At 38.2% G+C, this 26,512-nt stretch overlaps 1 protein-coding gene across 28 annotated transcripts in view; it reads left to right on the plus strand.

Annotated features, from left to right (window-relative positions):
- DLGAP2 (DLG associated protein 2) overlaps window positions 1-26,512 on the plus strand; it is a 454,967-nt gene that overhangs the window by 354,880 nt on the left and 73,575 nt on the right. For 15 of the 28 annotated variants that reach the window (XM_014268518.3, XM_014268520.3, XM_005489159.4 and 12 more), the window contains 2 exons: window positions 1,768-1,833; window positions 16,282-17,351. In XM_014268518.3, the coding sequence (XP_014123993.2) occupies window positions 1,768-1,833; window positions 16,282-17,351 (1,136 nt within the window). The remainder of the gene's footprint in view (window positions 1-1,767; window positions 1,834-16,281; window positions 17,352-26,512) is intronic. The other 13 variants (XM_074538163.1, XM_026794792.2, XM_026794789.2 and 10 more) reach the window with 2 other exon arrangements.

The following is a 26,512-nucleotide window of genomic DNA, read 5'->3' on the forward strand; positions in this document are numbered from 1 at the left end:
ATTACTTATAACTGCTTTCTGTGCAGCCACATTAGAGGATAAGCATATGAGTTACACAATATAGGCAGATCATGTGAGCAAAGTCTCCATGGAAACTGCCTAATTTGTGCTTTTATTTAATTAGAGTTGTCCATTACCTCTCCAAATGAAGTTTAATTTAAATTCATCTGCCAGTCATTTTTTAAATTGTGTATGACTTTTCATCCATCACTTACTGAGATCTCTTGTAGGCTGTATTTTAGCAGACTGAGTTTATTTAACAATTGAGTTTATAAACAGGATGTTTATTTGACAGCTCAGCTTATCCAACACTCTTAACATCCTTGGAACTAATTTTCTATGCAGTATCTGTGCTATACAACTCATTGTTATCAATTAGACATTCTTAACCTCAGAAATTGTCAAAACCTCAGAACAATTGCTTCAGAGATCCACATGAGTGTATTCACTCATTTTCCTTGCTGTGAGATAATTGGGAAAAAATTTGAGTACAAATAAAAAGTGTAATTAAAAAAATATGCAAAATGCATGTGTTTGTTAAATGGAGCATTGAAGCAGGCAAAGCTGTGTGTCTACTGTAAGCTACACCAGAAAACCAGCTGGTCTTATTGAGGTACTCTGAAGAAAAGTCTGAGCTGGTTTGACCTTACAGAACTGTCTGCGTGAGGGTATGATAGCATGAACTGATGTGAGTTATTTGGAAGTCATCAGTCCTTGGCTGTGCACCACAAGAACATGGTCTGCAATACCTGATTTTAACTTTCTTTCAAGAGCTGCTCCCAGTTCTTCTGAGGTATGATAAGAGGACAGTGGAAGGCTGTGTGTACTCAGTAATTACCACCCACCTGAGACACCAGCAAATATGGAGAATAGGGAAAAACATAAAAAGAATTAAAAATGTAGTATTGGGTAAATAATGAAACATATTACTGACATATTTTGTATCATAATGTATGAATTCTGAATCAAATCTTGCATCTCATGGAATCATTATTGACCCAGTTTTCCATTTGCAGCTCCATTACAGAAATATCTAGACTAGGTGCCTGCTCCAAAATTAGTTTATGTGTCAGAATGACAAGAGGGTGATGCAGAGGCAACAAACTGCAGCTCTGAAAGGGACATTAGCCAGGGTAGCTCAGAGCTGCACTCTGGTGCCACTCAGGTGGTTTCATAACATATCATCCAAGTTTAAATATTCTTTCATAATTACAGAAGTTATCTCTGGAAAAAAAGTAAATGTTAGTGAAAAAAAGGAAATGTTGAAAAAAGTCATCACAACATTATCATAGTTCACAATGGCAGAATTGAAAGTTTGTGTATGAAAAGGTAATAAAAGTTGCCTAAGAATCATGTGTGGTAAGTGCTAGAGGTGCAACTGGAGGACCAACAATAAGGATTCTTCTGGAACAATTACATGATGGCTAAAAGTCAATACAATTTAACATAACTAAGAAAAACTGGAAAGAACAATGTAAAGGATGTTACAAAAAATGCATTTATGAATATTGTGTTATATTAGTGATTTGAATTTGCCTAGAAAAAATAAAATAATAATAATTGCTAATATTAATAATAGATGAAAACTTGAAAAAATGGCAAAGGGATAAATTCTGCAGGTAATAGCAGCACAGCAGTTTAACATTATCAGAGGTCCTGAATGGTAATAGGGGTCACTGAGTGGATTTAAAAACTAGTGGAGAGTTGTGTCTGGATGTAGAAAAATACCAGAGTTATTAAATAGCTACTTTGTTTCTGTCTTTTCAGAAGAAGAGGGTGGCGATCTGCTCAAGTCGAGCTTCAGTTTTCCAGGGACGCCAGAGGAGGAGCTAGGTACAGAATCCATCCCGCAGACACCCGGTACCGCCTGCGCGGGCCGGGCACGGGGCTGCTCTGCGCCACAGCCTCACCCCACAGAGCCACCACTGACAGTGGCCAAAACCTCACTCAACCCTTCTGGGCATTTCTCACCTGCTGTATCAGGTCAGAGAATGCACAGGAAAATCATCAGATTTGAGTAACACTCAGGCAAGTGAGAATCCAAAAGAAGGTGTTCAAGGAAATTGCCGACCTTCCTTCTTTTGTCTTTTTGTCTTACTCTTGAGAGAGCATCCTAAATGCAGATGGAGTTTTCAATGTTACCTTTTCAATCTGAAAAAATAACAGAAGCAAGAAGAAATCAGAAACTCTTAAAGCCAATGAGTGAAGTCTTGATACTTCTGTCTTACACAGCTAGTACTAAAATGTCCCACTGGCTTTGGTTTTATACATTTAGTTTGTGAAAAATTGAGTTTCTGTTCCTGGAATTTCATACCCAGATTGTCACTGGTTTATGTGAAATCTGTCAAAATTTTGACTTATATGCAATTACTCCATGTGGTTATTTTTAGAAAAGCAATATGGGAAGTGGTTTTTATGTGTTTGCTAGTTAAAGCTGCCTTTATTCAACATGAGCTTACTTACATTTCAGAAGTCAGCGTAAAGTAATTTTTCTTTTTGTGCATATGCTCATGTTAATATATTGCAACAGTTTATTTTTTGTTATTAGAATATTGTTGTAGTTGACAAGAATATTATAAACTCTTGCCCTGACTGTATTATTACCCCTGCTAGGAAGATAAATTATAGTTGCTCTGTTAAGGAAAACTACCCAAGCAGTTAAAACAAGGAGCATGAATTCAGACAGGCTGTGTCTTTACGTTTAGCCAATCTCTTAGAAGAGGATTCAAGTAGTGTTGCCACTCAGTTACACTCAAATCAGTGAGTGTCATAGTTGTTCAACGTAAAAAGTTCTGTACTGGACTTGTTTATTCACTTAACATTCCAAAACAAGTGAAAAAAAGCTACAGGATACACTCCAAAGATTAGACAGAAGAAAGTGTTATGGAAAAGACTGCAGAAGACTCAGTCAGTTTCTGCCTTAATCAAAGTGGTGTAAAAGGGAAGATATCATTTAACATGAGACTTCCTAGGAATCTCACAAGTGGATCCTATGGAGGAGTCATGAAATGAGCAAGTCTCTAAGCCTTCTTGTACATTTGGAGTTTTTTCACCCTGTTGTCCCATTTCTCAGCACACAGGAAGGAGTTCAGATGGCCTGGGTTAGAATTCATCTCATCTGAGAGTTGGAAACTATGTCAGATGTAGATGTCTAAACTGTAGATCTCAGGACTTCTTTTAGAGTCAATGGAGAGCGATAGAATTTTCTAGGACATAGCAGGTTTGGCCTACTTTAGAAGCTTAATGAAGAGTGAGATAAGTAATGCTTTAGAAGAATGTCACAATTGTTCTCCTTCCCATTTGTTTGAGAAAGAACTGCAGGATTTCTGGATCCAGCGCAAATGATGTACAAGTCAATAATATTAAATGTCAGGTGTCTATAGGAGCAAGGACCCTCATACAAAATAGATAGTCAAAGATTAACACAAAGATATATTCTAACTGCCCAATCATCCAGAACTCTGACTAGGAAGAAGATGGGGGATTAGTCAGAAACAAGAAACAGGAAAGCAAAACAGCAATAAGAACAACAAATAACAACTAGACTGCAAAGAAATTAGGCTGCTTTCCAACATTTCAACTATTTATGGCCAAGTGACTAAAAAAATATGCAACAAGCAAGGAAAAATCCATCCTTGCTCCTAAATTTTGTCCTTTCTACCGTCCTCTGAAAGTAAGCACCAAAGATTGCTAGATAATACATGGGAAGAGGTAGATGGCTTTAATCTTTTTGGATGAAAATCCTGTCTTCCTAAAAGGACTAAGTCACCAAACTGGAGGTGGTCAAAGTAAGTGGACTGGATAGCATCAGTAATGTAAAAACATATGATAATGTAAAAACATAATGTAAAAATATATCCCCTTCTCCCCTAGAGAGAATCACTGAAATTGGTAAGACTTTTAGAAAAGCTGTTAGTTAGTTAGTTAGTTAGTTAGTTAGTTAGTTAGTTAGTTAGTTATATTCTGTGTAGACAAGCTCTGCAGTTACAGCTATGCTAATGTGCTACCCCTCTACAGATGGACAGGACATGTCTTTCTGTCTTTGCCCCAGTGTTGTGTTCTGTCACTAGCAGATTTGTGTTCAAATCAATGAATCTTATATATAGAATAAGTGAAAAAACTGCAAACATCTTTCTCAGTCTTCACTTTTTCTTGCTGTTGCACATGCATAAAGTTAATTATTCATTGGAGAGAAATATGATTCTGGGTGGATACTCTAATCCTTGGACTATGGAAATGGGCTCGCTTCTTTTCTGTGTATACATAACCCAATGACTATGTCATAATTTTGTATGAACAGCCTCAATCTGACAGACTGCTAGAGACCTTCATCCCTGAAGAAAACAGAGAAAGGACGTAAAATAAACTGCCCTAAGTCAAGACAGAATCAGGATGATGTTCTTTGAGGCAGCTCTACCTGCAGGGCCATTCATTATTCTAGACTCTCATTGTCCTGAGGAGCTTCAAGTTGTGATCTCTCTGAAAGATCTCTGGCTCCAGGTCCTTGTTTGTAAAATAGGTTTAGAATTTCTGAGGGAGGTTTCTGGCATTGGTGGGGTTTAATTAATGTTTGCGCAGTATCTCATGAGAATAAAAATGCTGAATAGTCATTGAATAATTTTTTAAATAAAGTTATCCACTGCCTTAATTGGAAAAAAGTATCAAGGGATAGGACTGATCTCAACTCTTTCCCCCTATTAATTCTATAAGAGACTTTTTTGGTTAAACCAGGCAGAAGAGCAATGTATTCCCTCAAAAAGAGCTTACCCAAGCATTATCAGTCAGTTTTTGAGAACATTACATCAGGGCTCTACCATTAACATTTATTTGTTACCGGAGTTCAGGGTGAAAAGTATTATTATTACAAGATTCACACTCACACCAAAGTTCTTTTCACTAAGAATATCTCAAATAAGAAACCTGTTAAGCAATAAAGAAAATAAAAGTAGCAGGACATGATGATGAGAGCAAGAGATCTGACTTGTGAGCTCAAGTAGCTCACTTTAAGTCTCACAGAAACTGGAGTTCTTTCATTCTAGGCTTTCTTCTAGCTGGTATTTATATCATCTAAACCATGTTACTGTATAAAAAAAATATTTAATGAAACTACTCTTTTCTATGCTATCTGAAAATTTCAGTCTTGTTTACTTTAGGCATGTTAAGGATAAGGCAGTATTTTGCTTTACATGTCCAAAGCAAATAGTGCAATCTTAACAAGAGACATAGAAAAATGCTATGTTTGAAAGGCATTCAAATAGTTACAGAAATGTGAACAGGGAAGATGGGATGAACTTCTCTTTGAACATATATTTTAATAGGTAGTACATGTACAGAGTAAATAGGGAAAAATAGATTTTTGAAAAATTATTTTAACTAATTTTTACAGGTAAGGAAATATTTACACAAGTTTTATAGTTAGGCTGTTTTATAGTTAGCAAGATCTAATGTCAAGCAAAGAAGGAGAACTTGCACTAAAAGCTTTTTACTGCAGTAAATTTCTGTTTTCTCTTCAGGAATGGGTATTGAGTTGATGTTAAGGAAAAGGCCAAAACCTGTAAAACAGGTTGCAGTTACTAATAATGCTCTTAACATGCCCTAGTTGCAAAGTAAACTGTAAGGGAGTCTAAGGGCAGGCCATGAAAATGTATTTTCATTTCACAGTTGATGCTTTTGATTAATTGGAAAGGTTCCAGTGTCAGACAGTAACTCATGGTTATTCAATCACTGCTGATTGCATGATCATGCCTTTATGACCTTATGTGTTGGAAGGAAGAAAGGACATGGCTGTTATTGAAATGAAAACATTAATGAAGTCCTGACTTTTCAGTCTGTCTGTCCTTCTACCGTGCACTCAGTGCAGTCAGTGTCTGAACACTTCACAAGGGTTTTAGCTTCATGTGCCAGGAACTACAGGAAATTTTCCCAAGGACAGAGGGGGGTTGTCAGTGAGCCCTTGACTCTCATCTGTGTCACATCCATGCCTTGGTGCCCCTTCCCCCAGAGCATCCAGGGATATTTAAATATCTGTAGACTGATTGGAGCTGGTGGGACTTCAGCCAGACATGGCTTGGGCACACAGAGTAACCACTACAGCGACACTCATCCCAGTAATCAGCAGGCACAGGAACACTCAGGTATTAATTCCTAGATGAGCCACAGACTGAATGTTCCCCTGGATTGTGACCCTAACACCCAGAAGTACAGAAGTTTTATCCTAGTTCCATGGGGGATTGAAGCAGGGAGTCTACAAGAGACGTGCACAAAGGATCACTGCAGCCCAGGGAGGTTAAGATCAGCCTCTCCACAGCAACTGACACCCCCTGCCCATGGCACTGTCCTCAAACATGCAAATAATTCAAGGCTGACAGAAAACTTGACTGCAGGTTTCCCAGGTTAATCCTCTAACCACAGGGCTATCTTTCTATCATATAATAAAAAATATGTAGCCAGGTGGTTTGGCATGACAGTATAAAAGTCTTTCAGATTTACAAGAGATTTTAGATATGACATGCCCCGATATGATTCAGTGTCACCCTCTAATTTCCTTATTGTGACTAGATTAACAGATACTGAAAAAAAAATAGCCTTTCTTATTTGTCATTTTTCATCGTATCTTGAAATAATTCCAGTTGATATTCTTAATTTTTCTCTACTCAAAACTGTAGTGTAGAAGGTTATTGATGCAATAATCAAGACTGTAGAAAACATTAATGAAATAATAAGAAATGTTTTTCAGAAAATAAATTTTTAAATTTAAATTCCTTTTAGTTATGCTTGAGAACTTAGTCTTATTTTACTTTCAGTCATAGAACAAAATCATATCATATGGCCTGATCATATAAAAACATATTAACTGCCCAGCATTTTAATTGCCAGATTGTTGGCACAAAATGCTTACTAAAAATCTGCAAATCAGAACCTATTTCTAAAAATTAAATACCTCATAATATCAAATAACTGCAAAAATCCCATTAGGCCTAAGGTCAATTCACAAACAGGAGAAGATATTTATAAGGATGCAACAATAATCACATAGGATATTTGTAATGAATTATTCATCCATTTCTACTACATAATACAAAGGGAGTTATGCATTCATAAACAAATATTTTTGTCCTAAATGATTTGACACATGGGATGTTAGCAAAGAAGGGACATTTTTCTCTCCCTCATGGCCTGCTGACCTCTGTAACCCCTGGGTGCGTACCTGACACGCAACATTTACCTTCTCATAAAGGTAAATGTTTATGCTTTATGAGGTGACAGCTGCAGAGATGAGATGATGATGATGATGATGTTGATTGAGATGAGATGAGATGAGATGAGATGAGATGAGATGAGATGAGATGAGATGAGATGAGACAAGAGATCGACTGCTTAGCCACACCTTCCTTCCTCAATGACTATCTTCACTGGGTTCTCCCTTTTTTAAGAGCATAAACTGTGAAACCTTTTAAATGTATTTCTATAATGAACAGCTTTAATGATGTCCTCTCAATTTCCTCAGGAAAAAAGTTACCATACTCAACCTCCACATTCATCATTGCCTGCTTAGATTCTGTTGGGAGCGGGACAATTTTGGCCCAACCAGGGTGGTGGAGATGCTTCCAGTGTGGAGGCAAATGACTACAGCTCTCTGTCAGAGTGCTGGGCACATAGGCAACTGTCTTCCCAAAGGAGTTTGCCCTGGAAAAAGCAATGCAGCAACATGAACACCAGCAAAAATTGCTAATGCACTCCCAGCTTTCACTGCTGAGTTCAGCTGCCACCTTTCATTGTGCAGCTTCACTTGTTTTTCCATCTATTTATAATGTCATTTCTCTTCATAAGAGAACAGACAGCAGCATATTGAGATGCCTTGTCTCAAACTCACCCAGAGTGGGGGTACTAAAACCACCACCTTGTCCCACGAGCAGGAGGCACCATTTGGCCCATCACTGCCACATGGAAAATCTGGGTGCTGGTGATTGTGGGCACAGGCAATTAATGTTTGCAGTGTTTGTAACACATCCAAAACAGAGCTCAGCCAGAGACAGCACCCTGATTTGAAAAATTCCCAATCTGGAGGTTATGTAAAGAGGAAGATTGTCTGCCTGTTACTATGGCAACAGGTTTAAAAGGGATCTTGTCACCAGGCTGCTATTTCTTCCTGTACCCCACAGGAAAATCAGGATGAGTCCTTCTCCAACTCAGTGGGTTGAACTGAACAGAAAAGTTCACCATACAATGGCAAAGCAGCAAGAGGCAGCACCAGGGGTGTACACCTGAGCAGATAATGATGAAATCTGAAAAGTAAAATAATTCTTTTGGGTCAGACCATGGCTAAAACTAAATTTTTGGTGAATCAAAAACCTCTAAAGAACTGTTTCTGAAGCAAACAGAAAATCAAATAAATTTCTTCAGTCTTCGATAATTTAAAATCTGAATTAATGTTCAGAAAAAAGACATATAAAGGTAATTTTGAAATAGAATGGTATTTTAAATTGATCAATCATTGTTCCATGGCAATAATCAATACTTTGGTGATTAACTATTACATTACTTCTTTCCCAGAAGAGCACTCTGTAAAAGAGGTGAAATCTTTAAAACATAACCATGTTTTAAATAATAGTAAAAGGCAATTTAGAGGGAATATACAATAAATATTTTTGCTTGGATACATAGGCATTAGTTCTTGCAGTCCCCTTAGTATTGGATGGAGTGGAAAACTTCCTCCATGATATATCATCATAAAAAGTGGACAAATTCAGAAGAATTCCAGAAACACTGAGAAAAAAAAATCAGGGAATGAGATCATAAATACCAGCATTATTTTTTTGTTTGATTTTTTATTTAAAAATCAATGATAATGGAGATTTGGTGGTTCCATCCAGCGAATAGTTGGTCCAAGTGTTTGGATCCTTGGGATTAAATTTTGGCAATTATGCTATCACAGGCAATATTTCAAAAAACGAGTTTCACCCTTCCATGCCATCATCTTTCTGATTGGGAACCCTTGCAGGTTTCTAACACATTTATTCCAGTCCAGCACAAATTGTGCATTCTGCAAAATGCAGCCTTGATTAGAGATGATCTACCTCAAGTAACACGGGTGTCATAGGTAAAATGACCAAGAACTTTCTCAGCAAATGTTTACAACTAATCCTGGCCCCATGAAGTTAATGGGAGATTTGTTACTGCTCTCAACATGACAAGGATTTCCCTTGTACTTCCAGAGCTGTGCATAGATTTCTGTGCGTCTTTGCTTTGCACCCTGCAATTACTTTGGCTACCTTTCATTGCTGAGAAAATAGCGGCATTTTTATGACCACAAGGGAAATGGATTGTCTCATGACTTAATAACTGCAAGCAGCAAAATTTTATCCTGTAGGATAGAAAATCCATAAAGTCAAGCACAATAAGGAGCAAAGGAAGTTTAATGGTGTTGGGGTAGCATTTCTGCTCTGTATTTGGAAGCATTAAAACCAATTGTTCAGTGATATTCACATAGTGAAGCCCTAGTTGACTCCTGGATTTTTCCAGAAATTAAGCTGATGTGTCAGTTATTTTAGGTCAGTCTAGTTCTGCTACATTATATTTTTCCAGAACTTTGCTGATCATACAGATTCTGTGAAAAAGTATTAGTCGTAAATCATTTTGTGGACTTACCTGTGTCACAGCACTGTTGAAAGGTGCATAAAGGCAACATGCTTCAAACTTGAAAAGCACTATGAAGACCTGTGTGCTGCATACTTCTTGGTACCAAGACATCACACAATTCAAACCAAAGGGAATTAATTTTGCACCATCCTGAGGACTCCCTGCATTGCTCCACTCCATATCTTGGAGCATTATAAAAATCCCATATTACCTCTCACGGATTTCTGTCCTGTCCTTTTTCATGGCATGGTCACAACATTGTGACTTTCATCCTCTCCATACAGTCCAAGGGCTGATTTTGCTACCCATAAGATGTGAGATGTCTTCATTCCTCAGATACTGTTTCCACATTTCTTCATTTTCACATATAGCATGCCCTGTTCTCCATGCCGGGCAGTCAGTGTTGTAACCCGGCTTTAGCTTGTCCCTGGTCAGAGCTTTCCCCAGTTATCACAATTCTTCTTCTTCTACTTTCCTTCTCCCCACTATATTGTGCATTGAGTCCCCCACCAGCCTGTTCACCACCTCCAACGTTCCATTCTTCTCATCCACTATTATTTTGCACTCCTTTTATTATATACCCTTTTCTCTTATCATGCTTATTTATCTCAGAAATAAATGTCTTGAGATGTGGTACTGTCAGTTTACTAATCTGTATTTAAAGGATGGATTGACATGGAAAACTGTTGGGCTGAACAATAGGATTTGGTGCTACCAAATATTTGTTCCACATGCAGACACCTGTGTAACAGTGCTCAAAACTGACTAGTGAATAACATGGTCCTTACTTCTCCCTTTGGGTTTTCTGACTTTGCTCCAATTTTGTATGTTCTGGACTCCAATGCTGTTCTAAATACAATTTGAATGTCCATTTTTATCTAACAGTGGAGTTATAAAAAACATCTTACCCTTGGTCATTATTTGTCATGTGGTTCCACTGAATTAGCTTGGGCTGTTAAAACATTTGCCATGGTTTAGAAGTATCCATGTGCTTCAGATCACTAAACTTGTGCATTTTTGATGTAGGTTTCTGCACTGGAGCTTGTCAGCCACAGTTTTTGCCATAGTCAGCAGAGACAAATATGTACATTTGAAGGGTAGTATTCATCTGTCATTTTCGGACAACAGTTCAGGCTTCAGAAGAATCATGCCAGTTTCTCACTCAAAAAATAAAGCCACATCCAGACTGCGTATTTGTAAGGATCTTTGGCTGGTGTTGTTCTTGAAATCGTACCTACATATCAGTTCCTTTTTCCCTAGCATGAAACTGTGATGGCAAGAGTTGAACTCTATGGGCTGGACACACCCTCCAGCTCTGTTTACACTGCTAGTGGCAGCAGCCATACATGCCTGCCCCACAGTGCTCAGGATTCTGAATAGACAAACATTTGTTTTTCAGGTTTATGCGTCAGAACATACCAAGCATCCACATGCAGCCCATGTGCTGGTTGACAGCTTTGGGCATTTTGGTGCTCTGCTTTAATTCCATAGAGCCACCTACTTCTTTCCTTTGGCTGTGCAGACTGGGGGCATGAAGTACCTTGTGGCAGCAGTGCTAGAAGAACCAATAAATCTTGTCTCTGAGGGGATGCCACTCAATGTTCAATATTTCAAGTAAGCTACCTGAGTAGTTATGTAGGAACTCTCAGAAAGGTCAATACACTGCATGAAGAGCACACACACCACCAAAAATACAAGTAATCTTCTAAATCTGGAAGATGGTCACTCAATCTTTGCAATTTTATGTAAATTTTATACCAGATGTTGTGCTACATAAATAGATTGGAAATCTCATGAGACCATAGCAGAAGCTTAAGGCATTTGCATTTCCAGGACTTCTTTGCATTTGGTCGATTAGTCACTCTTCTCAATCCCTGTAAATATTCATTTTCTAGGCTAGTATAGAACACAGAAAAATACGGTAACAAGTTAATGAGGAAAGAGTACTCATATAATGCTACTTAATGCAGACCTTGGACAGACATTTTTCCAGCTAAAACATTTAATGATGCATTTTCATGTTTAATGTCTACTTAGTTAGTTAATATGTCCATTTTTCCAATATTTCATTTTTTATTAGTTATAGGTTATGTTGTGAGGATATATTTTTCATAATGCATTTCAACCCTGATTCAACTGTGTGAAACAGCAAGATGCAGCAATCTGGTTTTTTCTACTACCTCTTTTTGAAAGGTAGATTAGGTATCTCTTTTCAGCAGTGCATTTTCCTGGTTACACTTAGCAGAAGAACAGTTCCTTCTCCAATGAAAACAGTACAGATATTTCAGATGGGAAAGCAGTTTACTGACAGAATTATACAGTTAAATCTGTTAAAATTAATTTCCCAACAGAATGATAAGTAAGAAAAAAATATCAGGCATCATTTAGTAGTCCCAGAGAGTATTATCACACCCTGAAAGCTAGTTTCTAATATGCAGCACACAAAAAGATTTGTGGAGTCAAGCACTTCTTTTGATTGTCAGAGAAGTTTCTGTGTTTTTCTGTTGATGCTCGTTAGCCAAGAGCAGTGTTCCAGGAACTCTAGAAATGCACAGCTCTTATGTTTTCTACTTAGAGGGTTTTAGCCTTCTAACCTAGAACTTTAATTGCAATTCTAATTCATCATTTCAAATATTATTCTTGGTCCTTGAACCTATCTTTCTTTCCTTGATACTGACTAGTGCAAGGAAAAATCTTGGATGATCTAAAAAAAGTGGCCAGACCCCAAACAAAGGCAAACCAACCTCTGCTTGGAGCAAGACAGCAACTCTCAGAAAGTTCAGAACTGAAAACAAGAAGGAAAGAAAAGCAGGACACAGCATGGCATAACAGGGAAAGACTTGAAAGAGATAGGAAGGGATACAGAAATACTTCTATCTGCTGAGGTTAAATGTTGACATATCTGTACAGTAGTCTCTGAAAAAGAAGAGCTTTAAGGGATTTTCAGGGTTTTGGAATTACTGGATTCTCTGACATAACAGCCCTTGTCTTGTTCTAGGTTCATCCCCAGCCCCAGTCTTTAAATATTATCTGACTATCCATTGAAGTTAGTTGGAAGATTCTATTTTGCTCTGATGAAATCCAAAAAAAGCCATTCCTATGCTCTCATATAATATATTTTTCTCTGTTGCTATTCTTTATCTCTTTGTCTGCTTTGGGTTATGTTTATTTCTTCTTCTGCCTCCTTTTAGCTCTTTAGTTCTGATGGTGGCATTTTATGTTTATAGAGTGATTGCCCAGGGCAAACATAAGAGCTGCTGTAAAAAAAAAAAACAAACTTCAAGTTATAGACTAAAACTTCAGTCCAATTTGTCATTATCTGATCTACCAAATATGAAACTATTTAATTATACCAAAATATTAAATTTCTTTTGAAAGTATTGAGAAAAATATTGCTGTAGCTTTAGGAATTTTTATGAATCAGCTATGCTGTGGTCATTGACCATAGACATACTTTTAACCCCTTGCAAATTCTAGAGAAGCTTGTTAGCTTAATTGAATTTTAAGCCAGGACATTTTTCTTCACAGGCCAAGAGTTAGCACATGGGCAATTACACTGTTCTGGTACCACACAGTAATTCATTCAGCCACAGCTCAACTGTTTCTTCAAGCACTTCAGTCTCCTGAAGAAAGTTGACTGAATAATACAAAGCACAAATTACTTGATAAATTTATATATTGTATTTCAAAATTCTGAAGATTTTTCAAAATATTTGTATGAAAAACTAGTTGTGTCTGGGATGAAAAACAAGTTTGATATCCTAGATTGACAAACCTAATTAGAGTGATAAATTTAAATGATGCACATATAAGTAATTTGGGAGTTTGTCTAGTTTAGTTACTGTCTACGACAGAGTTAAGAGGGGGCAATTACTTCTGGAAAACATCTACTTCTTAATTCATGTTTTAATTATTTTGATTACGCTTAATAAATGCCTATAGCAGTTTCTAGCTACTGTGTTTCAAACAAAAATAATTCAGACATTCCATGTAGCACATAAAATGCTATGTGAAAGCAACATACAGAAAAGGGTATTTTTCTATAGTTGCAAAATGAGCTAGAATCACAGGGAGCCACGAGGGACAGAAAAGCTGTTGTTAGATTATCCATTGCAGTGCAGTCAAATCATCACTTCTCAATTCCTAGGGATGTAACAGGACAAAAATATTTGAAGCCCTCTGGGTTATGTTTGATGTTGCATGAAGCCTAAACAAATCACCAGGGACTAGCAATTCCATGCTCAAGAACGCCTTTGAAATTAGTTTCTTATTCTCTTTCTTTCATTCCAGATTTTTTTTTTTTTGTAAATACACTGGTGAGGCATAGTACGAGTTATATTCATTCATAGATGTGCAAGATTGTGATGAAAAGGCTTGGTGTTGACTCTCATCGTGTTGTTAGAGTGACAGAAGAGCTTCCTTCCACCTCCCTCGGGCTCACGCCTCTCTGAACATTAATATCAGAAAATCCATAGGCACTTTGGAAGATATTTCCTATATTGCAACTTCCTATTTCTGTAAAAGAACAGTTCCTTGGGTTGGAAGGCACTTTTAAAGGTCATCTAATCCAACCTCCCTGTAATAGGCAGGGACATCTTCAATGAGATCCACCTCTTCCAGTGTTTTGCCACCCTCATTGTAAAAAAAACTTCTTCAGTCTATCAAATCTCGTGGGTTTGTAAGAACTACGGTAGTAATCTCTGTCAGGTGCTTTGGGAACCCTTTATGGGAAGTATAGACTAAATAAATTCAGCACATGGTCCATTATTATTCCCCTGATAATGTTTGGTAATATCCTGGGTAAGTACCACTAATTACAGGACTACTTTATGTGGCTGAATTCCAAAGTACTGTTATAATTTACTGCCATGTCTGCATATAATCACAATTACGTCATTTCAGAGAAATAGTTATATTTCCTTCCTGTAACTACATTTTTGCAAGGTATTATAACCTAAATAGGACAACAGAATGGGCAATCAGCAGTAATAAGATTTTATTTTAATGCAATAATAGCCAAGAATTAAGTAAAAGAAACAGACAGGAAAACAAAATAGAAGCAGAAAAGGATACATGCACAGACCCATCAGTTTGATGCCATGAAAAAGGATGGAGATGGCATTTGTACCATTAATCCATCTTTGACTTCAGTGTGGCACCATTATACCTAGGCTGAAGAATATTTCACTGTTTATTAGTTTAATGCTGCATTCATTTTAAAACTTTGTGTGCAACGCTGCTGAAATTAGGGTGTAATAAAATTATCAGAAACATCTCCCACAATAGGAAATACACATCATTTAGGTTAAGGTATCATGATATAACACATATTAGTCAAATAAATTAGGAGAGAGATATGAGTATTGATGTGTTTCATGACGATATCCAGGCGTTGAGTTCTCACCAGCTGTGGAAATATGATTTAGGAGAGCTCTGTCAAATGGTTAGAAACCATTCCATGTGCAGTCAATTACAGTGCTATCTCTGCAGCCTGGTTTCAAGTGTCCAGTTAATAAATATTCTCTAGCTTCCATTCTGGTTGAGCTTCCATTCTGCAACTTCCTTGTATCAACCACCTGTGCTAGATTATTTAGATTCTTAGGGCAAATTTGCAGAAAGGCTGTGCTAAGTGGGTTGTATAAACACTTACACATCTGTCTTATCCTCTAAAGGATTATCTTGCATCTTATCTCTTTGTCTGCTATTGAAATGTTTCTTAAATAAGCTGAAATTGAAGAGGGAAAGTGAATGGGAAAATCAAATTGAAGGATTTCTGGGGTTGTTTTTATTTTTCTGTTAGTAACTTGTGACAGCTGCAAGAAGTTGCATGAGAGAAAAAAAATCAAAGGCTTAAGTATCAAAATCTTTGCTTTCAAGCTACTCTTATTTAGCAATCATGCTTGCATAATAACCACAACATGGAGCACATGATTCATAGGAACAAGTAATCAAGTATATAAAACCCCATAGCTTGTACCTAAATATATTTGGGTTTTTTTCAGGAATAACTTAGAGTGATTAAGTAAATATTTTGTAGTGTGGTCATAAAAACTTTGTATTGATAAACTGTTTAGCAATATAAAAATTTAGCTTCATTTCAGCACATTCATATTTTTTTCTTCTTGCCGTTTATTATTTATACTTATGAAGAGTGAACTTAGGATCATGAAGCTGAGATTCGTTGAAGAAAGTGAAGTTCCATTTGTGGTACAAAAATTACTCCATGTAAAAAAGGATACATTTAATATATCCAACTGTGAAAGCATCAAAATAGAAACTAGACCCATGTAACTTAAATGATTAGTCACAAAGCTTGACATATGAGCTATAAATATTAAACAATAAACTGAATACTTGAATGTATCCATTAAATTTGAGTAAATTTACACAATTAATAGCTTCATAACATCTAGAATTGGTAGCACATGATTTTGCAAAGAGAAAGGAGGCTGTATTCTCCCCATAATTTACTCATAGTGAACAATTTTAATCAGTTTTTAAATGCTGGAAGCAATTTCATGAATGGTGAGACTTTCCACCAAAGTCATAGAGAAAAAATGTTTAGTTTTTCAATTACTTGGAATTTTCAAGTTGATCTTTTAATCAGACACATAACACAGGTTTTATGTGTTCTCATGACAGACCAGCAGTACTCATGGTCGCCTTCTCAGCACTTCAATGAAGAAAGATACTCTCCTGCTCCGAGGAATATGAAAGGATTATCTGGTAGTCGCAATCAACCACAGTTATGTTCAGCTCATACTTGTGGCTTAGCATCCCCTGAAGATTGTGACCATACCCACGACCTTATCCACCATGGGCAGGAGCCAAGGCCGTCGTATCTCCTCAGCCCCACGGAGAGCTGCCCGCTGGACCACCACCGTTGCTCCCCCCGCAGCTCCATTCATTCTGAGTGCATGATGATGCCCATGGTAATGGGCGATCACATGTCCAGTAGCACTTTCCCCAGAATGCACTACAGCTCGCATTACGACTCCAGAGACGACTGCGCCATGTCTCACGGTAACCCTAAGATTAACCGTATTCCTGCAAATCTTTTGGACCAGTTTGAGAAGCAGCTTCCCCTTCACCGGGATGGGTTTCATACTTTACAGTACCAGCGGACCTCAACCGCTGCGGAGCAGCGCAGTGAGAGCCCGGGCAGGATTCGCCATCTCGTTCATTCCGTCCAGAAACTTTTTACTAAATCTCATTCTCTGGAAGGATCCTCCAAGGGAAATGTTAATGGAACAAAGGGAGACAGTCGAGGGGACGATCATCATCATGGGCACCATTCCAAGCATAGTAAAAGGAGTAAAAGTAAGGAGCGAAAACCAGAAGGCAAGCATAAATCTGGAATGAGTAGCTGGTGGAGCTCCGATGATAATTTGGACAGCGATAGCACTTACCGAACCCCTAGTGTGGTAAATAGGCACCATGCAGATCATATATCCCATTGCTACCCTGAGGCACTCCAGGGGCATTTTGGGGATCTCTCATTGAAGACTTCCAAAAGTAACAATGATGTGAAGTGTTCAGCTTGTGAAGGGCTACCAATGACCCCTGACAGTAAATACATGAAAAGGAGTTCTTGGTCCACACTTACAGTAAGTCAGGCTAAAGAAGCTTATCGCAAATCATCACTGAACTTAGATAAGCCTCTGGTTCATCAGGAAATCAAACCTTCTTTGAGGCCGTGCCATTACCTTCAGGTAAGAGGAAGATTTTCTTGAGATTTTAATGAAAAGAGCATCACAGTATATGCCATAGTCATCACAAAAAATATACAAAGGTATCTCTCAAAGAATTTCTGTACGGCTCTCCTAATGCAGATATCAGATATTTCATTGAAGTGAGAAATCTCTGGCTTTTGTCTTTGATTATAGATCACAGATTAAAAACTATAAAACAAGCGTGATATAAATTTGTTTCAGGTCAGTAGATGTGTTTTCATCTTTGGAATTCATACTGAACACCTTGATGAAATATATATATCACACTAAAAAGGGAGTAGTACTCTCAGCAGTCTGGGAGCTAGAAAGAGTGTTTCAAATACATCCATGAATGGGTGATTTTAAAAACAGGCTGTAGGGAATCCTATTCTTGTGTTCTTTTATTCCTTTTCTCCATGTTTTTGTAAGTAACAGATGAATGGATTTACTAGTGTACCAAATTGCTTTGTTGTGGTGGTGATGACTCACATATTTCTTTTTAATGATTGGATCACCCAGGTTCATATTGAACTGAGTCTCTTTTGAAACCATACTATAACAACATCTGTGTTAAAAGATACATGGGTACCTCAGGGAGAGAGATATTTCAGATCTGGGCGTCAGACTGGTTTTGATGGTGCTCTGCACATGTGCTCTCTTGCAGCAACAAAGAAGCTCCCACTTTTTCCTACATTTAAATTTTATTAACTCCTGCTTGATGCCCTTTGCCACAAAGTCACGCTAATGTAACTATTTACCATGCTGCAAAATTATCTGGATCATAGAATGACATGGGTTTAAAGAATACTTTCCAAAATACTACTTTTAGACATTTGGATAATTTACCTGACCTACATCCAGCACAGTCCCATCACAAGTGACATAAGCACATCAGATTATACAGAGAACTCTAGTGGGTGCAGAGCAGAAAGGAGAGAGTACCTCAGAGGATAACTTCTTCAGTTAGCTTTGTCACCAGAAAAAAATGTAGTATACAAATATTCCTTTAATAATTTATACTAAGAATAGCCTGTACAGTCCACATTGTTCTGAGTATGTTCTCTTCTATTTCTTTTTAAGGAACTCCTCTTTCTCCAGAACTTCACTAATTCTCACATTAACATGGGGAAATCTCTGGTCCAGATGTATGTATTATGAGATTTTCAGTTTCTCTGGGCCCTGCAGAAATGACTGTACTTCTGTGCAGAGCTTTCTCCTCTCAGAGCTATAGGTATCCAATAGGGATGAGTCAAACTGGAAGAGCCAGATCTTTTCAAATGCATATGCAGACATCCAGGATCAATCCTCCCTACTGAAATAGGGAAAGTTTCTAATTGCAGAGAAAAGAAAATAAATTGCAGCCCTCAGAGCATTACCATGCAAATTGATTCCAATCTAGACTGACAGCTGTGGTATTTTATCATATCCAAGTACATTCTCATGTATGTAAAATAGACTGCACTTCCCTGGAAGTTTTTGATCTAACTCAATGAGCCAGAGCTGGAAGTGCGTCATGTGCAGAGACTTCCATTCTGTCTGTGTTCTGAAACCATGCATACAGCTGTGACATTACAGAGAAGTTTAGATAAGATTAGATTTTTCCTTCCCATTCCATACTTCTACCCTGAAAACTCTGATCCCTCTATACTCCTTTGGGTTTAGTGCTTTCCTTCTGAATCATGTTTCATCATTTCTTCTTCCCCATCCCTCCACTCCTACATCTCATGTGTCTTTGCAGAAGCTATCAATTTTTAATTTTCATTGACCTTCTCCTGACTCCCAACTTTTATCAGCATCCTCAAGTGAATGTGGAAGACTGAGCTCACAAACCAACTTGGTTATCACCAAGCTTTAGATCCAGCCCAGTGACAGTCCTAGGGGTTGGAAAAGCGCACTTCTTTACAGCCATTTTTTATGCTTTTTATGAATTAGGATTGCTACAGAAAGGAATTTTCTTTCAGTAATTAGGAAGGCTTATCCAGCTTAAAATATAGGAGATGTAAATTCAAATTTTTGCTGCACAGAGACTTTGTGATCTTTGTTTTTAAGACCTTTAAAAATGGGACAGTACCCATTCCCTATTCACAGGAATCCGATAATGGAAATGTGTTACAACTCAAGTGCCCACTTACTACCACAAGGAATCTCTACTTGTGTCCAAAGCACTATACAAGGAATTCTATAACAGAAATATTCTCATTATAAAATATTAAGATAAAACATAGGTTTCATCATATCAGAATATGCCGTTCAGAGTATAATATCCCTCAGACTGAGTGGCTGGTTTATTCACTGCCCAAGGTCAGCAAACAAATTGAGGGGATTCTATTCTGCCAATGAAATAACTAATTGCTTGGTTTTGAAACTTCTGCTTGGAGGGATGTTGGGCTGTCATGATGTAATCATTAAGATCAGAAATATGTCCCATTATTACCTCTCCCAGGAACTTTCTCTCTAACCCAGGAAATTTTTTAACCTCTGAACACTTCAATTGCTCTATCTGCAAAACTGAGGAGGGATATTTAACTTTTCTTATGGCAGTGTAAGCAGCATCACTGAATAATGATTGGATAAAAATAATCATTAGGTTCAGTAACTGAGAAAAGTAGAGAAACATGTCAGAATCCCTACCCAGGGGATTTTACTGCCTTGCTCAAAAGTGGAAGGCAATGAGAATTCAAGGGATTATGAAGTTGACGTACAGCAGCAGATTTCCCTGAGGTGCACAAGTGAACAGATTAGCATAAAACCCCAAGGCCTTTCACAGGGTCTCTGTTTTTAAAGTGGTATTAAATACATATCCTGACTGATGTTAGCTATATATTTTCAATTCTTTTTAAAATAAAGTTGTGAAATTACAGTCTTTCAATGAATACACAGATATGTAAGCGTACCTCTGAATAACAAACAATTAATGTCTATATTTATATATTATTATCTTTTTAAATTTTTTTTCCTACTACCTTTTTTCTATTTTTGTTCTACTACCTAGTTATATGAGGTTTATCAGGAGCCACCTCACTTTTCTATCTATTGGTTTTCTTCCTATTATTTTTTTCATTATCTGCATGAAATATTTGTACTTCAATTTTCTATTGAGACTTTTGATATGCAGAATCTCAAACTGAAAAACCATGGCAGTCTTAGACCTGTGCTGTAGACTTTGTTTACTCTCTTATGTTTCTGAGCTTCCACTTTTCTTCTGTCATAATTACTGAGCTTCTTTTCCTCCAAACTGAAACTCTGAAGAGTGAGTATAGGAATTTTCTTTCTAAGAAGGAAGCTACTAGCAAATTAACAAATACCTGGGAAAAGGAGATAAGACAAGGGATTTTGAAGTTGTCTCCTCTTTATATGCTTCAGTCGTGTCCTAGAGTTGAAAGCAAGTATTTCTTTCACCTGATAAATCTCCAAGCTTAATCTCTGGCTCCTCTTTTAGGGTTTTGCATTTCCTTCTCCACACAGAGTCCTCGCAGCTAAGGCATCTCCTTGGACTGGGAGTGTGCTATAAGTCAAAGGTGATTCAGTCAGCATGCCTTTTTCAAGCATGGGTGGTCATCTAGTCCTAAAGTGGATGGTTTGAGAGAATTAAATTAGTTGAAATAAAGCTGTATAAAATAGTGATTATTTTTATCATTTAAAACCCAGATCAGATTTGCTTCACTCCTTCTACAGTGGAGGTGATGGGAACACACAGGAACAAGGGAGAGGGGAGGAGTGAGAAGCTCATTTGGGAGGGCTGTAATGTCAATCAGCTGACCAATTATCACCTCAAGAGCAGAGGACTACCATTTGTAACTGCACACTAACAGCATTTATGACACCATATCTTGTGAATGATTTGCTGCAGTTACTGTGTATAGGCCTTTAATTTCTACTTTGAATGCAGACAAATTGAAAATTTCAATGCATTTCTGGGCAACAAACACTTTGCCACCTCACTCAGCAGCAAAACAGCCCAAGTAAAACACATGTGCAATAATGCACACTTTTTGTAGTTTTAGCCATAGTAGCTACTACTGTTTTACAAGTCATTTTAATTTTAATATAAAATATGTTAAGAAGAAGATAAATGAGCTGTGAGATCTCCTCTGTCTTCATCAGCTGTTTTGGCTAATTGGGGTTCACATGTGTACAGTGCAATGACTTTGATTAATTCCACTCTGATATGAGTACTAGCAAGGAGCAAAGATTTTTAACAGAAAAAAAAGAATATGAACTAGATACCTGTGTGGAAAGGATGTGCGCAAAAGAGTCACTTACGGATTCCAGAACTGAAATAACTTTGAATTCTAGTTAAAGGAAAATAATTCCTACAGTAGAGCCAAAAGATAAGTGAGGGCATCACACTCACCATGACTGTAGTTCTGGAGCACAGTGTGATGTGTCACTGATTAATATTCTTTCCTCATTCAACAGCCTCCAAAGCAGCAAGCAATTGGGGTAAACATACCACAAGGTACAGTGAATGAGTCAGCACTAAAAAAGGAAATAGCATGGTGATCTAAAAATGGCTTCAACCCACTCCTGTCTTCCTAGTGCTGTTGAGAGCGAGCGTCATCGGTTACAGCAGAGGCACTGCTAAGCATGTTATTGGATAATAATGTCAGCTGTGTACTCCACACAATGAAAGAAAAGCACAGTTGGCCTCTTGTAAAAAGAGAAAGAAAAAAGCAGCAGTTTCAACAAGGCTCTTTGCTGGTTTAAGTTAAGGCTGCATGGAGAAAATCTTTGAGGACAAGTTAATGGATAAATAGGCCTTAAGCCCTCAGTTACATTTTCTCAGGAACTCTGCTGGTGGCCGTACGGATTCCCACAAATTAAACCACTGCCCTTGTGAGGCACACGACTGCTTTGTACTCTCCCTCTGGTTTGCAAGGAGGGATTTGAACTCAATGCACTTTTCTCAGCACTTCATCTTTGTGAAACTAGATTGTATGTGCTTGCTTGACATAAAACCCGTGCATGAGCTACAGAAACTACATCCAATCCTCTACCAGTGAGTGCACACTGTGGAGCTAGCCCGGTCTAGCAGAGTTTTGATACATCCAAATCACCATTACCCACGCTGCCCTCACAATGATTTATGACCAGCCACTACTGAAGAATTAACTGGGCTGTTTCCACAGCAGGAAAAGCTGGTATAGGCAGTAGGGTAGCAGGGCAGTCTGCATCCTAGATCAGCATGGACAAATGCTGCAACATTTGGTTTTCTACAGCCACCCCTATGCCCTCCCAGTCGCAGTGGAGATGTGCAAGACAAACAGGTAGTGCCCAAACAATAAGGGAAATGAAGGGACGGTTTTTTGCCCTACAGTACATTCACAGTGTTAATGTCAGCCTGCAATATCTTGTGGAGCATTAAATAAAAAGGAGTAATAAATCCTACACTTCCATGTATTTACAGAATGCTGATGGGTTTGTGTATCACAAATCCTAGAATACTTAAACACCCCTAAGGGGGAAATACATTCAATCAATGATATTGTAAAGCAAAGCTCTGACCTAACAGCCATCTTAAATCACTGGTATCTTGAAATACTGTGTTAGTCAGTGATACAGGACACTACTTCCATGCCCATCTACAAGGATCCTCCTATTGGATAAAATGAATTACTGAAACTTTTTTCCAAACAAGAGTAGAAAGACTTCAGAGTTAGTATTTTCTTAAAGCTGCCAGAACATGTCCCTGTTACTGTGGAAATGTCAAAGCTATGAGTAGAAGAGGGAGGCCGTGATCCCATTGCCCTTTAATCAGGAGGAGTTTTCCTCCTTTATGATGTTAGAAATGTGTTGCCAAATTGTTTCTCAATGTTCACTTCACTGAATCTGAAGGCTGACCTTTGCAGTTGTTACTCAAAGGTGTCACTGGCTCTGAAGAAGTTTTCATGCAGGAGTAACTTATGTTACCTACACTCAGGCCATCTGTCAGAGGAGTCTGCACTTGGGGCTGCAGTCACTGCACACTGTCCTAGCCACAGGCTGGCTGCCTAGGGCAGACCCAGCTCCTCTCTAGAGCAGTCCATGCCATTCTTCCTGCAAGGATTGACTGTAAAAATGGTGAAGTATTCATAAATGTTGCTTTGGGGTTTTTTTGCTCTTTTTTTTTTTCTGGGTTTGACCATCTTACAATGCTGTGCTTAAAGTTTGTTTTTTAAAGTAGAATTGCAAATGTGTTTAAGTAGCTCGTTGTCCATATGGACAAGTTTCCCGGTACTTTGGTAGGGAAACACTTTTTGAAAAGTATGTAGATAGTTAAGAATTACACAGTAGATAGGCAGGAGAAAAATGTTCATTTTGCGCTGGAAGCTAGATAATTGCAGTCATCTGGACTTAACCATAAAATCATTATGTCAATTTTTAGTTAAAATCAGAAAAAAATGATGAGAGGCAAATACAGCTGTTAAATAGCCTTTAAAATATTTATGTTTTAAAGACATGTACTGGTTGTTCAGTAGTAGACCTGTAAAAAACTGGAAAAAAACAGTTATAAAATTTCTTGCTTAATTAAATAAGATGTTGTTTACCACAGGCCACTTTCTGAGTCAGCCCTGCATATGCTGCCTTTTAGGTTCATCCTTATATTCATATAATAGCTCTGCAAAGTGAAGACCTTGCTCCTTAGTCTCTGGCTTCAGAGGTGCTGTGCATTGTAAGTTTGTTGGGAGCACCTCTCCTTTTCTTCTTTTTAGGAGCATTTTTTTCCTCTTACTTTATACTTCTGTAACCTTGAATACTCTGCAGGGTCTTGCCCAACTCAGAAAAGCTTTTAGTCAGCTTCAGTTGCTGATGCTGTGGTTGCTGGGGCCTCATCTGGTGCCTGTCAGTCAGGCAGCCCAGCTGGCAGCTGTATTCCAGGTGCATTCCCTTTCACCTGTAGAAAGAGACAGGCTGCAATTCTGTTTAGGTCTTTGGCCTTTGAATGCTTGGTTTTAGCAGCATTTGCATTTTCTTCGATTTATAGAAAAAGATTTAGAGGAAAATGCAGCTATAGCCCCAAAAAGACAAAGACATAGGAAAACAAACTCTGGGTGCAAACTCCCTTCCTTGGCAGGAAAGCTGCTTGTGGCCTGCATGCAAAGTTCCAAGTTGTGATCTTTGATGTTTCTGTGAATTTCCCTTAGTACAATAATTGCTACCTTGTGCTACATCTATTCTACCAAATTACATGGTGTCAGGATGGTTTCCTTGGCACTGCATTCTGATCCTCAATACTCTTACGTGGCTGAGCAGGTCTCAGGCATTTTTTTCATCCAAGCTAGCCAATTTTTTCCTAAACTCCCTCCTGAGCCCTGTTGGTCCAGTACTTAGCACAGGCTAGGGTGTGTTCCTGGTAGCCACACATTTTCAGAGGTGAAGATTGCTCCCCAGCATGGGGGTGAAGTGCTGCAGGGCAGAGACCTCCAGGCAAGACTGTGAGTCTTTAGTGACCTGTGTTTGCCCAGCCCAAGGCAGTCACCACAACATTTGCATCCTTCTCTCTCCCAGGTTCTTGTGGCTGTGCAGCAGCACAGTGAGTTGGGGCAACTCACCAGCTCAGCTGAACACTTGCCTTTTCTTATCCTTGTTACTGTTGTAGGGTTATTTTTCAGGGAGCACTCTAGGTCATTTGACCATTACTAGCATTGCTTGAAAAGCTGAATATTGCTTAAGGAAAACCTGCCCCACTGAAGTTAATGGTAATGTAAAGTGGCTTGAGCTGACCACAAAGCAGTGTTCTTGATCACACACCAAAGGAAATACACAGCCAATTGAAACACAGGTTTCTTGGTTGAAACTCTGCTGGGTTTGTCTCTTAGATTGAAAGACTACAAACAGGTTCTCATGTAAGTACAAGCCAAGCCCTCCCTTCAGTCCAAGTTCACCTTATAATAAAAGTCTGGCACAAAATCTCAGTGAGCTTAGCAGGCTAAAATCACTCACAGTGTGGACAAGCCCATGACTGCTGTCTGACTGCACCTTGCTCCACCATGTCAAAACAGCAGAGTCCTGAGGGCCCCAAAGAGACCCAACAACACAGCAGAAGATTTCCAGGTGGCTGAACTGCAAGGATCTGTGCCATCAATATGAGCACAGATGGTAATGGGGCAGGAATTTGGCCCACTTTCATCCAAGCAGTATAAACAAAGCCACAAAGTCCTCACACCAATTGCAGTATTTAGCCATCCTCAAATTATAATTCACATAGTTGCTGGAGAACCAGTTGGGAAACATAGTGCTGGTTCTTTTTTGTTGTTATTGCTGGTTTTGTTTCTTTGGGGTTTTTTTGTTTGTTATTTTTTATTTTGTTTTTAATTTTGCTTAATTTAATTTTTTAAATTTTGCTTGTGAGATATGAGTTATAAAACATGATTCAAACTGAAAAGAGCACTGTTCTTTAGAATACACAGAGGCAATTTTAGTACATTGGACAGAAATCTTTCCTTCAAAGATTGCTTAGTGCAGTTTTCTTGGAACTCCCCATGAGAGAATAAAATTAGGCAATAAATAATGCTGACAATGATTTTCCTCTTTGAACATCTCCCAGCTGGAATAGTATGTTTGTGGTCTGCATGGGTGTCCAGATTATTACCAAATCCCAAATTCCTGAAGTCAAGTTGTCTTCAACCCAATGTAAAGCATGTATTGTTTGGGATCTACATTATTTCCTTCCTCTTTCTGTAACACTTTGGCTGTTCAGAGCAAAGCCTGGAGAGAATGGCTAGAAAGATTACTCCTGTTTTCTCAAATTAGCTCCTGCCTTGATGGACAGTGTCAACTCACCTTTGGGAATGCTGCAAGAACTCTCTGTGCTTGTGAGCTGTCAAGAAGTTCAAGGAGTAGAGGGTGGCATGTGAAAATTAAAGCTAATTATGGAGAATGACATTGTTAGTGGTGAGGAGGAGTCCCTGGCATGTTTTGTACAGACTTTTCAATGACTTTATTGCATAATTCATGTTCCTTGCACAATGAATCAGCACATTAAAAAAAAATGCCACACAGAAGAAGCTAGTCAAAAATGTGCACTGAGAATTGTGGTGAGTTGTAGACACAAGATTAGCTACTGAGGAAACAAACTTCTCTTTTCAGATACTGCACTCTTCCTTCCTGCAAAAATCCTGAGCAACAGGGTCTAGAGTCCGCAGCCAGTAAACAGGGGAAGGTCTTAGTGCCATTAACCT

This window comes from Zonotrichia albicollis, chromosome 3 (genome assembly GCF_047830755.1).
Source record: "Zonotrichia albicollis isolate bZonAlb1 chromosome 3, bZonAlb1.hap1, whole genome shotgun sequence".
In the NCBI taxonomy this organism is placed as follows: Eukaryota; Metazoa; Chordata; class Aves; order Passeriformes; family Passerellidae; genus Zonotrichia; species Zonotrichia albicollis.